This window comes from Amia ocellicauda, chromosome 11, assembly GCF_036373705.1.
Source record: "Amia ocellicauda isolate fAmiCal2 chromosome 11, fAmiCal2.hap1, whole genome shotgun sequence".
In the NCBI taxonomy this organism is placed as follows: Eukaryota; Metazoa; Chordata; class Actinopteri; order Amiiformes; family Amiidae; genus Amia; species Amia ocellicauda.
The window spans coordinates 21,830,373-21,847,222 of NC_089860.1; the positions used below are offsets into that span (position 1 = coordinate 21,830,373).

At 37.2% G+C, this 16,850-nt stretch overlaps 2 protein-coding genes across 3 annotated transcripts in view; one reads left to right on the top strand and one right to left on the bottom strand.

Moving 5' to 3' along the window:
• LOC136763160 (ras association domain-containing protein 4) overlaps window positions 1–9,939 on the top strand; it is a 56,315-nt gene extending 46,376 nt beyond the window's left edge. For both annotated transcript variants that reach the window (XM_066716940.1, XM_066716939.1), the window contains 6 exons: window positions 2,103–2,272; window positions 3,945–4,046; window positions 4,293–4,344; window positions 6,436–6,557; window positions 6,818–6,915; window positions 7,358–9,939. In XM_066716940.1, the coding sequence (XP_066573037.1) occupies window positions 2,103–2,272; window positions 3,945–4,046; window positions 4,293–4,344; window positions 6,436–6,557; window positions 6,818–6,915; window positions 7,358–7,418 (605 nt within the window). In that variant the 3' untranslated portion in view covers window positions 7,419–9,939. The remainder of the gene's footprint in view (window positions 1–2,102; window positions 2,273–3,944; window positions 4,047–4,292; window positions 4,345–6,435; window positions 6,558–6,817; window positions 6,916–7,357) is intronic.
• Window positions 9,940–10,041: 102 nt separating this feature from the next.
• Window positions 10,042–16,850, bottom strand: part of adamts2a (ADAM metallopeptidase with thrombospondin type 1 motif, 2a) — a 152,217-nt gene continuing 145,408 nt past the window's right edge. Inside the window, exons 21-22 of the mRNA XM_066716936.1 lie at window positions 16,521–16,613; window positions 10,042–13,205 (exon numbers count right to left, since the gene is read on the bottom strand). Coding sequence (XP_066573033.1) covers window positions 12,757–13,205; window positions 16,521–16,613 — 542 coding nt within the window. The 3' untranslated portion in view covers window positions 10,042–12,756. The remainder of the gene's footprint in view (window positions 13,206–16,520; window positions 16,614–16,850) is intronic.

The following is a 16,850-nucleotide window of genomic DNA, read 5'->3' on the forward strand; positions in this document are numbered from 1 at the left end:
GCTCTTTGTTTTTAAATGTGGTTGTTCAAGTGACGTCTTGAAGGATTTCTTTATAATCTCAAGGCATTAATCTTAAATCACTTGTACAACACAGACGTCTTGCTGGAAAACGTCTTACTATATACGGCTGATCATTTTTTTTATAATAATATATATATATATATATATATATATATCTATCTATCTATATATATTTATAATATTGTAAACTTGTATATTTGTCTTATATTGACTTAAGTGATGGAGGGGTACCTGAGATAGCCTTAATTCTTTGAACACACTTAGTGAGGGGAAAGCAGTTGTGGCACATATGGACAATACCAGTCAGACGTTTTACATTTGGATTACCACTACAGTATGTCATTCATGTCAATACACCTGTGAATCCCAAAGAACTGTGAGGTTTTATATCTCTTGACCTTCACAACTGCCACATTGTAAACCATACTGTTTTTTCCCAGATTACGTTGAAAACCTACTTTAATAAAATAACCCATTCATCAGACTAATATAATTTTAATGGTAGGTGTATTTTAACAGTGAGAGACAGAATAACAACAAAAAAATCCAGAAAAACGCATTTCAAAAAAGTTATAAATTGATTTGCATGTTAATGAGGGAAATAAGTATTTGACCCCTTCGACTTAGTACTTGGTGGCAAAACCCTTGTTGGCAATCACAGGGGTCAGACGTTTCTTGTAGTTGGCCACCAGGTTTGCACACATCTCAGGAGGGATCTTGTCCCACTCCTCTTTGCAGATCATCTCCAAGTCATTAAGGTTTCGAGGCTGACGTTTGGCAAGTCGAACCTTCAGCTCCCTCCACAGATGTTCTATGGGATTAAGGTCTGGAGACTGGCTAGGCCACTCCAGGACCTTAATGTGCTTCTTCTTGAGCCACTCCTTTGTTGCTTTGGCTGTGTGTTTTGGGTCATTGTCATGCTGGAATACCCATCCACGACCCATTTTCAATGCCCTGGCTGATGGAAGGAGGTTCTCACCCAAGATTTGACGGTACATGGCCCCGTCCATCGTCCCTTTGATGCAGTGCAGTTGTCCTGTCCCCTTAGCAGAAAAACACTCCCAAAGCATAATGTTTCCACCTCCATGTTTGACGGTGGGGATGGTGTTCTTGGGGTCATTCCTCCTCCTCCAAACACGGCGAGTTGAGTTGAGTTATTTTGTGTTTCTTCCATTTGCGTATAATCGCACCAACTGTTGTCACCTTCTCACCAACCTGCTTGGCAATGGTCTTGTAGCCCATTCCAGCCTTGTGTAGGTCTACAATCTTGTCCCTGACATCCTTGGCCATGGTCTTGGTCATGGTGGAGAGTTTGGAATCTGATTGATTGATTGCTTCTGTGGACAGGTGTCTTTTATACAGGTAACGAGCTGAGATTAGCAGCAGTCCCTTTAAGAGAGTGCTCCTAATCTCAGATCGTTACCTGTATAAAAGACACCTGGGAGACAGAAATCTTGCTGATTGATAGGGGATCACATACTTATTTCCCTCATTAACATGCAAATCAATTTATAACTTTTTTGAAATGCGTTTTTCTGGATGTTTTTGTTGTTATTCTGTCTCTCACTGTTAAAATACACCTACCATTAAAATTATAGACTGATCATTTCTTTGTCAGTGGGCAAACGTACAAAATCAGCAGGGGATCAAATACTTTTTTCCCTCACTGTAGATAACAACCACTCTATGCCATCTGCTGAATGCAGACCACATATGTCATTTAAACAATAGCCATGCCTTGGGACTGATGGTTTGGAGGTTTGCTTTAAATAAATCAATCAATCAATCAATCAATCAACAAATACATAAATAAATCTGAAACCAGCTACAAAAGGGAACTGGGCTGCTGGCCAATTACAAGCCACATTTTGTATTAGTGGAGTGCTTTATGTCTTTAATATATTTATAATATATCCATGCTTGTTTAATTAAATCACAAAGTACAGCAGAAAGTGCTACCTCCATGCCTTCATATTCCAGGGGCTTGTGGTCCCTTTGCTCACATACAGGGATTTCAATTTGTATTGCCAAAGACCCAGTGATTCTTGATTGAACATAACTGGGTTGGTCTGCCTGCCTAGATGATCCAGGTATGAAAGTGCAGCTGTGGTCTCAGTCATCAGAGACCATGAGAGCACTGCTGCACAGAGGAAATGATGCAATATTATTGAGACGGGGGAAAAGCCAAAATGACCTGGAAACACTGCGCAACACGCCGGGCTACGTCAATGAACACCTTTACAATTACAAGGTAAATGCCTCCAGCAACTTCTTATGAAAGATTAAAAATGGAACATGTTATTTATCACAGTGAATTGGAGAAAACAGGTTATATCAGCTGTATCTATGCATATATGTTTATGACTGGGTTACATGCAAGACATTTATTTTATATACACCACCAGTCAAAAGTTTTAAAACACCTACATTTTTTCAGTTTTTATTGAAATGTACACAGTTTAAGGTCTTAATTTACTCTGAAATTAAAACACAACAAATTAACAATTGGAGATAAAAAAGAAATCATGGAATCGTTTTGTGTAACAAAATGTATACCCTTAAGCTGACAAACCCCTCTGGTACCCTTAAAAGGTTACCACACGGGCACCTGTGTACTCTTCACTGTTGTGTTGTTTGCCAAATGTTTGGTATCCTATCCACATTCTGAAATGGGGGGTGGCGGGGGTACTTGGTCTGAGTAGGAATACAAAATCTCAGAAAATATTGACAATTATGACATATTCTGGAACCAGATAGTCTACTGATCAAAACAAGACCATACATGTTTTGGTAGAAGCGACACACACCAGTAGAGAGCTCAAAATGTCAAGATGGAAAACTGTTTACAGTGTATTAATACACAGCAATCTTACATAATTGGATCTGAACTTCTCTGTGTTTGATAGAACATCAAATAATATATACTGGATTAATCGTTAGGTTGTTCTGAACAAAACAAGCCTGTTTGCAAAGAAATTAGATCGGAAACTGTGAATCGGATGTGTTTGAGACTGAAACGCACTGATGTGCGCATTGTAGGAATATAGTGTAACTTCTGTGCACATGAGCTGTGCGTAACACTGCCAAATAATGCTTAAGAGGGTGTAGTAACAGTATATAACTCTGAAATGTACATTATGTTTCAGTTTTTGGTAACCTAAACTTTTTTTTTAACCTCTGGCAGTTTACCGCTTACCTTTGTACCATTTCAGGTTATTCACTGGACTTGAACTGCTTAAATTTCAATAAAAACTGGAAAAATTGGGGTGTTCTAAAACTTTTGACCGGTAGTGTATATTTAAAAACTATGCATGCTATGAGAATTGAACAATCATAGCATTTCCACCACAGGACATCTGAACTCCAAGAACATTTAGAGTGATTGTCATAATTTTAAAACAATAGACAGCCTGCGGGTGTTCCATGTCACGGCTGACTATAAAATCTACCCTGTTCCAGCTGTCAATTTAGATTGAAATCAGTCTATAGTTGTTGGTTCAGCTGGTTTGCACTCCCTGTGGTTGACATACGTTTTATTTATAACTGTTTTAATAATCTAAGAAGTGATTGAGAATGTTAAAAATAAGTAATCTTATTCGCTTGAGACTGTAATACATTTTGGAGCGGATTGGAAACACTGGTATTTACTTCATTTCATGCCCGCTAACCAACATAAGTAAATGACATAAATAGACATGATTAAGAAGACTCAAATATTAGAAATATCCCCAAATGTTGATTTAAAATTAATCTATAAAGTATATTGATTTTTATTATTTGGTTCATTTATCAAGAACTGGTAAATATTTTGCATGGCTGAACTTTAATAATAATAATAAATAAAAAGTCTGTCTTAACCCTTTCCCATCCATTCCCCACTGCATTTCCAGTACTGATGGAGTGCTTTTGCATTTGTTTTCCAGACGTCTGTTTTCACGCCACAGTACGGGCAAACATCCAATATTAGCACAGACAGCAGCAAGACCACTCCAGAAGTGATAACCCAGATCCTGCAGAAATACAAGGTTTGGGTGGTTTCCTTCCTCTGAAGTATTTACAGTAATACAAAATAATTCCTTGTGCTGGATATGTATTGAGCTTTACCTTTTTTACAAGGCTCCGGCTCCTTGTCATAGACAGGGTGCAAAGTACAAATGAACATCGTGTATGTTTCCATATTTGTTTTAGCTTTTTCTTAAGGAAATTACATAATATTATTGTACTTTTAAAGTTGTAATGGAGCTGACCTCCCCACTAATATCACTTCACAGATACAAAACAGCCCGGAGGAATTTGAACTCTATATTGTTCGAGCAACAGGAGGTAAGCAGCAAAGACTCGTCTGGAAGAAGTAATGAACCCCACAGTGACGAAGGAAAAGTCAGTTTTTATATTGGTAACCTTTTTTAGTTGCTTTAAGTAAGGGTTCTCAACATGTAAACACCTGTGGATCCCCAGTAGGCTACCACACTATTCTCTGTGGTCTTATTTAGTTGCCATTAGTCTGTCTCAGGACCAGGTTGAGTCTGGGTTCATATTTACTGCTAATCTTGGCAGGAGGCACACAGGGAGAGTACAACTGTTATTACTGCTCCCAGGCATTAGGGAGAGAATGTAGTTTTGGTAAATTAACTTAATCTTATGACTTAGATCATCATACTGTATGTTCCCTTTAAATATTTGCACATTATATATGGTGATGGAGTATCTGAAACAATTATTTACACTGAAACTAGACAACATATATTTTTTTACAGATCCTACTCCATCTTCCAAGTTAAAAAAAACATTCTAGAAAAAGTGAAATAGCTTGGTGGGATAAGTAGCCACCCCCTTGCAATAACAATCTTAAATTAGCTAAGGTGTAACCAATCACCTTCAAATTCACACACCAAATTAAGCCTCCTCCTGTGCTAAACTGTAGTGATTTCAGGAGCAATTCAGCAATTCCTGTAGGTTCCCTCTGCTGGATATTGCAAAGACTCAGTCATGAGCACTAAGGAGTTTACAAAAACCTCTCTGGACAAAGTTGTTGAAAGGCACAGATCAGGGGATGGGTATAACAAATAGAAATAATAGGCGTTGAATATCCCTTGGACCACAGTCAAGGTGATTATTAAGAAGTGGAAGGTGTGTGGCACCACCAGACGTGGAATAGATCAGGCTGTCCCTCCAAACCAAGCAAGAAAGAGATCAGAGAGGATACCAAGAGGCCAATGGCAACTTTGCAAGAGCTACATGCTTTATGGCCAAGACTGGTCAAAGTGTGCATGCAACCACAATATTTAAGCATTCCTTGCCTGTTAGTAGGGGGACAAGAAGAAAGCCATTACTCAAGACAGCCCACCTTGATTCCTGTTTGAAGTATGCAAAAATCACTCAGGAGATTCTGTAGCCATGTGGCAAAATGTTTTGTGGTTTGATGAAACTAAAATGGAACTTTCTGGCCTAAATCCAAATAATTATGTTTGGTGCAAATCCAACACATCCCATCACTCAAAGCACACCATCCCTTCTGTGAAGCATGGTGATGGCAGTGTCATATAATGGGGATGTTTCTCATCAGCAGGGACTGGGGCACTTCTCAGGATAGAAGGGAAAATGAATGGCTCAAAGTACAGAAAGGTCCATTTGTAAAGAAGAACGTTCAAATAAACTTGAGGCACTGACACAACAAAATGTGAAAAAAGTTCAACAGGTTCCAGACTTTCTATAGGCACTGTATATATAATTATAAGTGTGTCAGGGCTGATAGTGGATTGCGTGTGACGGTTACTTTCTTGTGTTGTTGGAATTATCTGATCACAATGCAGGCCTTTCATACTCTCCCATGGAGTAAGATGTGCAGCTGTCCTAACAGGCTAATATGATTACATAGGTCCTCAAATACAGAGTATTACCTCAACAGCTGACCAATATTACATAAAAAAAAAAAAAAAATGCAATGCAGTTTCACAGCAGAAGCTGGGAGCAAAGTCTGAGGAGAGGAAGCCTTACTTTCATTTGTAAGATTGACTTACATTTCCCCTAACTTCAAATATTGCTGAAGAAACTAGTCCTAAACATTTTAATTTGTGTCATTAATTTTGAGACCTTATGAGGCTGGCATTTTGAAATAAGAACTTTATCTTGTAATATTGCTCGATACCTAAGGACATTCAATTTTCCTAGTGTCCTGATTACTCCACCCCTCCTTTCTCCAATATTCCCATAACCCCTCTCGTCCTCTGCAGTGATCTTCTGTGTGGGTGTACCTTTTCCCAACTTCCTCCCCAAGTGATGCAACCATTCAGTCATCTTAGATTTGAAACCTGGTGAATGTGGGGGACCATCTGCTCTACAGTGACAGACAGATAATGAATGTCTCTGATTTTGGTTTTATTGGCTTTTTTTTTTTTTTTTTTACTCTTTCAGAAACGAAAAGGATCAAGGACTGTGAATGCCCACTTCTCATCAAAGTGATGAATGGGCCAGACCCAAGGGTGGCCAGAATATCACTGATGGATAAGGGTCAGGGCAAGGAAGTGGGATATGATGTGAGTAGGTTTGCATTGCTGCACAGAGAATTTTAATGGCTTTTACTACCCTGATTGTATTACATTGATACAAGATCAGGTAAGTGGGGGCAGACAACGACACATGGAAAATGAAAGACTTACTCTCAATGTACTTTTGTTCCTTTTGAGTCATCCTCTTAAGTTGTTGTGTGTAGCTGGCTGACTTCCATGACCAGAAGTCCTATGTGCCTGTGCATATGGGCAGTGCTGTGCCTAAGATTGTATTCTGTGCAAAACAGGTGGCTCAGTATCTCAATTTCGAACTGCCTGAGCTGCACTCCATTCTTAAGAAGCTGGATGAAGAAGAACAACAGCTGAAATGTGCAGTATCAGATAAGTAAGTATCCTCTGCATGATAAGTGCCCCATTTCTAATTGAAATAAAACTGATTCTTAGGCATTTCCTCTTCATAGACGCAAATTAACTCATCCTCTTTTATAACTTTATCAGCATCAGGCCTCCTTCTAAAACTTTATGAATATTGTTAATATTTTTAAAAGTCTGTTTTTTCAAATCGAAATAAATTAAAATGCTTATATATATATATATATATATATATGTATATATATATGTATATATATATATATATGTATATATATATGTATATGTATATATATATATATATATATATATATATATATATATGTATGTGTATATATATATATATATATATATATATATGTATGTATATATATATATATATAATATCGATTGATTTAGTTTAGATTCTAATACCGTACAATAGCCCTTGAAATGATTGATTGATTCCTGCTTTTCAGGTATGAGAGAGAACGTCTGTCTCTTTCAAAGCTACTCAGAGAGAAACTTGGCACAAGCTGAACGCCTCCATAACACTAAAGAAACCTGCAAAGAGATGCTACAGTGCCTGCCTGGCTACACACATGGAATTGAAGGAGCCTAATCGTCTACCAAAAGGCTTGCAAGTTGACATTTTCTTGAAATTAAATTTGTTTATTTTAATTGTTTCTTTATGGTGTGTGTGTATATATATATAATTTAATGTTATTTTTCTTTATCAACTTAACTAACACAAATTCAAGCTTGGCAGGTACATTTTGCTGCAATTTTCTCCACACTACTAGATTTGATTTACATCTGGCATCTGAGTTAACATGGATGGTTGGTTATTACTGGTACTCTAAATCACATTTCCCCAGGTGAATATTTAGCATGGTTATAAAAAATTGATTACCATGTATTTTTAAAGCAATGTGTGAAAGCACTTATTGTAGAAGTTCTCCCCAACTGTGAACAGATTGAGTAGAAATTGTACTTTTGGGATGGTTTTCCACAGAAAATAATTGGCTAGAATCCTTTTCCCCCTCACCCCCCATCCCTGCTTTTTAATGAAAGATGGCATTGTGAAGTTAACAAAACTAAAAAATAAATAATATACCTTGCGCTCTCATGTCATGAAACACTATTGTACAGAGCATTCATTTAACAGATATTTTTTGTAGTTTTCGTTTTTTTCATGAATGTTGCAAATGCAAAAAAAGGAAGACCTTTACTAAACTTTAGTAACTACTCATATTTTAAACTGATCCTGTAAGCAGAATTGTGTTGCGTGGGAATCCACAGAGCCATCGAGCTATATGTAGCTGCTTCTGCAAAACACTGTATAGCCCCAGCTCCACGACACTTGCTCGGTCTCACAGGAATACAATAATGAAAATGATTTGGTTCCTGGGACCAAAACAGGATCACCACTCTGGTTACCAAGAGACCAGAAGCTGTCAGGGGGCATGGGTCTAATTTTAGGTAGGCTAGAAAAGTGCTTTTTGAAAAGGGTCTGCTATTGTAGACATCTGTTTCTATCAAGTCTGTTTCTATTCTTGGTACAATCTGATCATGTAGAATTAAGCATTGACATGCTAAAGCAACATGGGAAACGGTGCTTAATACATGCTTTACCTATATTACCTGCGTATGGTAGCATACATTCATGTGCATGTAGTGCCATCTACTGACTGGAACTGTTATAACTGTCTGACCATAAAAGCATTGCATCTAATGCATGAGATACTATTGTTATACTGTTATTATTTTTTTAAGAATAAATACAGTTTAAAAGAAACTGGGTACTACATGGTGTACCACGTGTCTCAGTCTAATCAATATGGGCATGTGATATATAAGTCCATCTTGATCCAGGATTTTTTAAAATTGTGATTCAGCAACCCAAGGTCATATAAGAATGTATTCACCACAAAACCTGCCAAACTATCAACAGATGACATGCGTATGAGCATTCATAGTCTACAAAATGCTTCGCTGTCATATATTTGATTCACTAAGTTTACTTTTGTGTTAAGTTAAAAATATGTCTTGGCAGTAGAGATATTTTATTTTGTTTTGCTTTTCAGTCATTTGCAGCAGGGGACCCTGTTCCCTACTGAACATATTAGCTGGTAAATAAGTCCCTGAAGAGAACAGGTGAGAAGTAGATTTCACAGACACATGCAGAGTCAGGAGAAAGTTGTGGAGTTCCCACAAAACCTACACAAAACAGGAGAGCAGTTTGTGAAAGATGATTTTTCTACACAAGGCCATCTGACCTTCTATTCCCATTTTAATTGGAATTGAAATTGTAAAAAAAGTTTCTCAGCGTCTTGTTTTTCCCACGATACACACACAATACCATTTTTAATTAACACTAAGCTCTGTGAGCATTTCACTATACCTCTGACTTACAGTGGCTCATTTCCTGAAAACTGTGCTACTTAATACACTAAAAAGCATTGGAGACTACAATAAAAACCTCTGAAAATAAGGCTTTGAACAAGAGTTTCTTTGCTGCCCTCTGGTGTCCAATAGATAATTTAGTACAAAAGGGCTTGACCCTAGTTCCATCACATTATGTAGGTCTTTAAATTCCTGATACCAGAATACCTGATACCTTTTTTAATGACTCAAAAATATTGAATTATTCATGTCAAGCTTCGGTTAAAAATTCAATGGAAGACCCTCGCAGGCCTGAGTTGGTCACCCCTGCTTTAATATGCAAGGAGGTACAGCAGCTAGTGTCTGTGTTTTTAAATCAGCATGCTCAGCATCCATTAAGGATTAATTTTGAAGGTTTGTAAATGGCCGCAGGGTATGAGGAATTGTTTTCCAGCCGCTTCAGAATGGAATGTTGCATTAATAAAAGAAAACGTTCAGAAGATGCGTGAAATGAAAAGGAATCATCTACTGTCTGTTGCTCTGCTGTGCTGAAGTTTGGTAAAGACAGGAGGACAGTGTTCATGTGAAACAGAAAAGTCACAGACACTCTGTGTGCAAAATACCACAGACACTTGAACTTTAATAAATATTCAAAATAAAGTTCTAATTCATATGTACAGATATTGTACAAATAAATCCTATGCGTTTTGCAGCTACTGTAAGGCAATTGTTAATTTAAAAGGAAGTGTCAGAAATAATTAGCCCTCTAAGCTAATGCTGTGATGCAGTCTAATAAAATATTTTTTATTTTTATTTTTAAACGCAATGCACAAAAGTTCATGAAGAGGTCTCTGTAATCCTTCGGAGAATGCTCATAGCTTGTAATTATTTTGCAAACAAGATCCATGCAAATTGAATCTCCACAGGATGACATAAAGTAATACATTTGTGATACTGTATCCTTAGGCAATTTGTATATCCCCAAACTTCCAATCTGTTATATGAAATAAGTACACCGCAGCTGCAGTACATGATTGTTTACATACATTTGCAGCACCATCCATGACCCAGAAAGCATGTATTCTAAACATGTGATGGTATTGGAAGACTTTTCATACACCAATACTTTTTTTTGTTTTGTGCAGTACATGTGGGGTTATTCGGTATGAAACAATGGAAATTACAGTGTATAAGTTTGGCAATGTATCAATTTTTATATGTATGCCATGTTTCTTAAACCACTGATGTCAAATAATTTGTATTAACTATGAATTGGTATTCTGGGATCTCTAGATACTTGTTGCTTTTGGTTATAAAGGTTTTCAAGAATTAAAGTAGCTGTAGCTATAAAATAAAACATCTCAAAAAACATTATTGTCATAGTCATTGCTGTGTAGTATAGACAACCTGTAATACTTGTCATTCTGTGAATGGGGAGGGCAGTCATCTTATGGAATGTCATGTATTAATGCTACATTTTTAGAATTAGTTTTCCAGGTCATGGATGTAAATCTGTTACAGGTGTCATACATGTAACTAAGATTGACTTAACATGTACAGCACAGTATGTCCCAGAGCTTGGAAAGGATACATGGCGTATTGTGGATGTGCCTAATTTGTTGCTTTTCTTTGGTATGACAACCCTACCCCCCACCCCCACTATTTTATAATAGACACAATTCTTTGACAATATTTTCCCAAGGCCTGTGTTTCAAGTAGCAAGGAAAGACAAACATGGTACAAATTCTACTGCCTCTGGCATCAATATCCATGCGTTTATTTTATGTATTTTTAGTTGAGGGGAATCAAATCCTGTCATCTGTCACTCCAAAGTTCCGAAGAGACCAGTTCAGCTTCTTTTACTTTCCAAGCAGCTCTAAGTAACGTGCAATAAACAACTAACACCTCATATCTGATTATGAAAAGTTCTATGGCTTGGCAAGGCAAAGACCTGTTTAGCTAGCCGATACCCTTGAGTAGTAAAGCTATTTAATTTTACACGTTTATTTATTTTTCTTTCTCCAGTGGAACATTATTTATCCAAACCATAACTGCATAATGTGAGTTTCAGAATGAATTTGAAATAGATGTTGAGCAGAGGGGATAACGTGACCTGAGAATGCCCTGCTTCCACAGTTGCCTGGCCCTGCCATTTAATCCAATTTGAAGCATCTAATCGCCTCAGCTTGTCAAAGCTATTGAAGGCTTCGTCAGGGAAATATTTCAGAATACAAGCATCAAACTTGAGTTTCTACTTTATTAAACCTAGAGATCCTAAAGGGGACTGGGTGAAAAAATAATTGTGAGAAATACAGAGCACTATTTCTCAAACTGAAGGAATGTTCTTAATGAAACAAACATGTAACGGTTAAATTTAAATGCTCCGTTTCTCCAATACTTTCATTTTAAAACAAAACAATAACATTCACAACCCTACCAGGCTCTTTGATTTCACAGCCATTATGTATTTCTCAGTTTTTTATGTAAAAACATTTTTGAACTAAAACGTGAAAGTGAAGACAGCGGGGTTAAAGTTTTGTGTAAGGCCCAATCAATGACTCACTAAGAAATGTGTACTAGTGTTTTACAAGCATACTTGAAAGAGGCCAACAAGATGGGTTAATAAGATTTTGATCTCACAGATGAAAAAATTGCACCATGCTAAAAGTAGAGTAGAGAGATCTTCTTAAATTGTTTAAAAACTCCCACGTGGGAACATCAGTACCCCAAATAAGATCCATATGCTTTTTGTACAGAACTAAAGTGCAGCAGTCCTTAGGCAGAGTGTGGTTCCTGGTAATTCTAGACTGGTACAAAATCACATGTGGTAGTACTACATTGATTTTTTTTTTTCAGAGAGGGATCACAGTATTGTTTGTATCCTGATATATAGATGAATTCAGTGGCCTGAGGAAAAAAAAGAAATGATAAATACAGACTTTAACCCCCGTCTTTATGTGCATCATGTGTTGTCTAGATGCTTGTGGCAGTGTATATGTATGTGCATATGTATGTGTTCTGTGCATTATACTTTGATTGGGAATTCTGGCTTTTCATTTGTTTAAAGAATATGTGCCTTAATAGCTAAAGTGAAGATCTCTTTAGTGGTTTGGAAATATAAAGTTGCACTTGCAGGTATCCCCAAGACAAGGATAATTACAATATATGTTGGACTTCACATAAAAATGTAAAACTGCTTTCATCTAATCGCTTTAGAAGGGAATCCTAAAGTGACTTTGTAATTAAAAGCAACTGTGCAAACATTTGCCAGTGGTTTTTTCCACAAAGCTTGCCATTTCTTCAAATTTTGAAGTGCTAGAGACATCTGTACCTTATTATTATTATTATTATTATTATTATTATTATTATTTGTTCCAGTATATGGCATAGCACCAATACAGATTCCGATGTAATAATTACAATCTGATTAAAACCGCTTTAATCTCTATAAGAGAAATGCAATTCGTCCTTCAATGCCTGGCTTTGGTCTTCTTTAGGTTTTCATTTTCAGAGCTCCCTGCCTTTGTTTTTCTGCAAGCAGCTCTTGGATTCTTTTGTTCCGTGTTTTTTCATGAAACGGCTTCTTTCTGGGTATAACATTGTGCTGGGGGACTTCGTTGTCGCCTCTGTGTATTTTATAGGGGATGTCAATTGCATTACTTTCTTTTATCTCCTCGGTTCCATTGTGGCTGACAGTGCTGGTGTCCATTGAGACAGTGGTGGGCTGCGTCACTGTAGCAGAATTCACTCTTGTTGTGGGTGTTGTTGTTGGCATAGGGAATTTGTCTTCAACATCGCTGCTGTTGGTGGTCAGGAGAGGGTCAGTGTCAGTGCTTCCATTGCAAGATTTGCAGCACATCTGCTGGTAGCCAGGAATGGAGCAGTAACGGTTGAGAACCTCCATACGACAGAAAACTGACTTGTCTCCTTGGCAGCGGTGTCCTGCAAAAAAGGAAACAATATAAGCTCTACAGCTGAAGTGCATTTGTTTGTGAAGTCCACAGTAGCTATCAATAGATGATACAAGTAAATGGTCACTGTTTTGGTCTTACCACACCTGGAATGAATCCATCACACTAACATCACTTTACAGAACTAGAATCTACACATTTCAATGAAACCCAGCAAGTTCCATCAACATTTACTGGCACACTACATGCTGACAACAAACTTTCTGGGATAAATATTAGTATTTCTAGTCTAGCATTCATAGCTGCGCTTAAAGCTCTAATTGTGGATTAATATTATCTTCCAAAACGAACTGTGTTCCCTTTAGAACAGAATGTTTTTTCTCTTAAACGTGTTAATGTGCTTTGGAAAAATCTATCAGTTCTAAAAAAAACTGGAAAGGAAATGGAACATTCCAGTCAGTAAAAACAATGAGAAACACTTTCATGTGTTTTGTTTCTCCATTCTTGTGTATGCCATGGCCCTTTGTTGTCATTTTATTGGATCTGGCTATTTTCATTTAATTTAAAACAAAGCACTAGACTATTCACTAACTTTTATATTTTTAGTAATGTTTTATGTGGCCTATCTCGTCTGAGATTAGGGATGGAAACCGTCTCACAAAGGAGAGTGGTAGTGATGCTAGCATATAAATATACTGACTAACGAAATGACTGGACATCCATGTCTGTGTTAAACCCATTTCATTACTCTGAACTACTCTGAGCTCATTCTGATGGGACTTCCTAGCACTATATCCATTAAAAAAGAAAACGAGCCTAGATAACAAGACAAGCTGTTATCTTAAAGTTAATGACTACCTGTCAGGTAAAGCTGACAACCATTTTTAAGTTTCATAAGCTAATCTAGAAAATTATTTATTATTTTTCTACTGAAGGATGGGTGTTAAACTAAAAACTAAAAATGTGCTTAATGTGTAACGTTTTTTTTTCTAAATCCAGAAAATAGCAAAATACCACAGTCAGCCCATGACTGCATTTGTGTAAATTGTTGACAATGCGGCATAACTTTGAAACAAGCACACAGTGTTAAAGCGACCAAGGTGTGCAATTTGTGACGATATTTGACACTTATTTGCGTGCACAAATACTTTGTGTGTGTCTTCGCCACGTTATCCAAACTCCAATGTGCAAGACAGCACTGAAACTGTTGCATTACTGGTGTATTTTTATGGAAGTAAAGCACAAACACACTACAGTATAATTCACAACCACACAGCTGCATTGAATAATAATGCTAGGAATCTATACCGTGCTTTTTTGGTTTTGTTTTAATAACCTTTAAACTGTTCAAGGTGTCATTTGTCTGCGTTCCGAACCCGCCCGTGAGAGCGGCCTTCTGACCTGCCTGTGTCTTGTGATCTGGAAGCCCATGCTTAGACACATTTTCCAAAACCAAAACTCAGAGAGAGCACAAGTTTGTTTTTATAATTTTTATTTCTACAACTTTTTGCAGTTGATAATGACAAAAACCGAAACAATGAGATGCACTTCTCCCCCCCCTCCCCAGATTGATATATATCTATATATATTAATTTATTTATTTTTTAAGAAAAAAAACTGTATCGAAAGGTACAAGTTCACAGTCACTTTGGTAAAACACTTCATTGTTCGTAAATAAATAAATAAGTTTGTAAATAAATAAATAAAATAATTCCATGGTGATGTAAAAACTGGAATGGCACGTTAAGTGTCATATTAAATATTTACAAAACATTAATAAAGTATCCCTGATAAATCAAAGTGCATATAAACGTAGTGCACGTTGCCCATTATTACACCCCTCCTTGCAGCTCCCTGGCATGGAGGTCATAATGCCACGAAACAGGTACCCATTGTTTTATTTCAAAAGTAAGGAGATAACAGTCATAAACATCGTTAATACAGTCAACACCAATGTTATTTACAGTATTTCAGTGCAAGTTCATCTTGCTGTCATTTTCCCCACCTTAAAATTTTGACACCCTCAACACAGTCACAACAAAAATATGATCACATTATAATGACATGTCTGAAGTGCTGAAAGATGACTTTTGTTTTCTCTTCAACCCTGTAAACTATTTACTTTGAATTAAATCTGACATTAAGTTTTTTTTTAACTTTTTGAAGCTGCCTCTAATCCTAGTTGGTGTTTTTTCCCTCCATCAGCCCTGCCTTCAAGCCATCTTCTCCAGTAATAAATGCCAGTACATTCAGTCCATTGATAAGGCATTTTTTTCCCCAATGTTTTAAAACAAAGTGAGTTTTGTTTTTAAATGAAGATCCATGAGGTATTTGTATCACTTTCTGACTTTTATATTTGTCATACACAATACACATACACGCGCACACACACGCACGCACGCACATACACACACCCACACAAGCTTTCACTCACAAGATTGCACATGCAAATGACACAAGTCACGATCCTTTCCGAGAGAAAAACGACATAAACCTATTGTACTGCCATGAGGTCCTTCTCTTACATGACAGCAATTGGTTCAACATTTCCTGCATGATATTGGCCTAAACCTGCCCTGCACTTTTCTTATTACATAATTCTGTATTCATGTAAAATTAATACAAAAATACACTTAACAGTCAACGATCAAAGCGTTCAATAGCAGTCAAAAGGGTTAGGCAAATAAGCTTAAGCTTATTCATTTTTTAAATGTATTATATATTTTTAAATAAAATTTGCAAGCACAAACAAGCTGCATTTATTGAAGGTTAGTATTAACAGTCAAGAGAGAATGGAAATGAGGTGAAATGGTAAGCGGCCTCCCACACTGCAAACTACCCTTTCTCTTTAGCTTATCTTTTCTTTTTCAATTTTTGAGAAATTAGGTGTTTTTTTTTTTTTTTTTTTCTAATAAATCATAAAATGAGCACTTGGCAGATGTCATTATTGTGATGCGATCACATTCACAATAAAGTCTTCTCAGTTGCTCCTGCACTGAGAGAGAGCATCCATTTAATAGCTTGTTTTCCAAGGTTAACCAAGCACAACAAGCAGGCTGAAGACAGCGCCCAATCAGAAGCCTGCAACCGCCATTGGAACTCCCACTTGAAGCCGCCAATTGAAACCCTTTGTGGGTGTGGTTAAAGGCCAGCGCTACAACACAGCTCCAGAGATAGACAGCTTAGGAGCCATCGCCCAGCAAAACGCAATCAAGATACCCAAAGCGCAGCTCTTCTCATCAGGGAAATTTGCCACGCAGAGAGAAGGAGAGAAAGAAAGGCAAGGTCCATGTCAGAAATGGCATGCATTTAAGGCCAAGGTCAGCGTTATTAAGGGGTCGTTTACTTGAAGAGATTTTCTGGATTGGGTATTCCGGATCTGGTCTGGAGAGCCACTGGATCAAGAAGTTCCCTTTATTGTTTTGGTCTGAAGTGAGCTCTGAAAATGAATACAGAAGAATGAACATAGATGGTTTGACCTGCAATAAAGCTGCATTTTAATGGAGTGCACTTTCGTGAGGTGAAACACAGGTGCTGACGATTGCTACTCATGGTGTCCGTTAGCCAGCCCTCAAACGCTTATACCTCAATGACAGTTTAGAAAGTTGAGAACTGGAAGCTACTGTGTTAGGGGTTAACTCTGACATGATAGGAGTAACTGAGACCTCATAAGCAG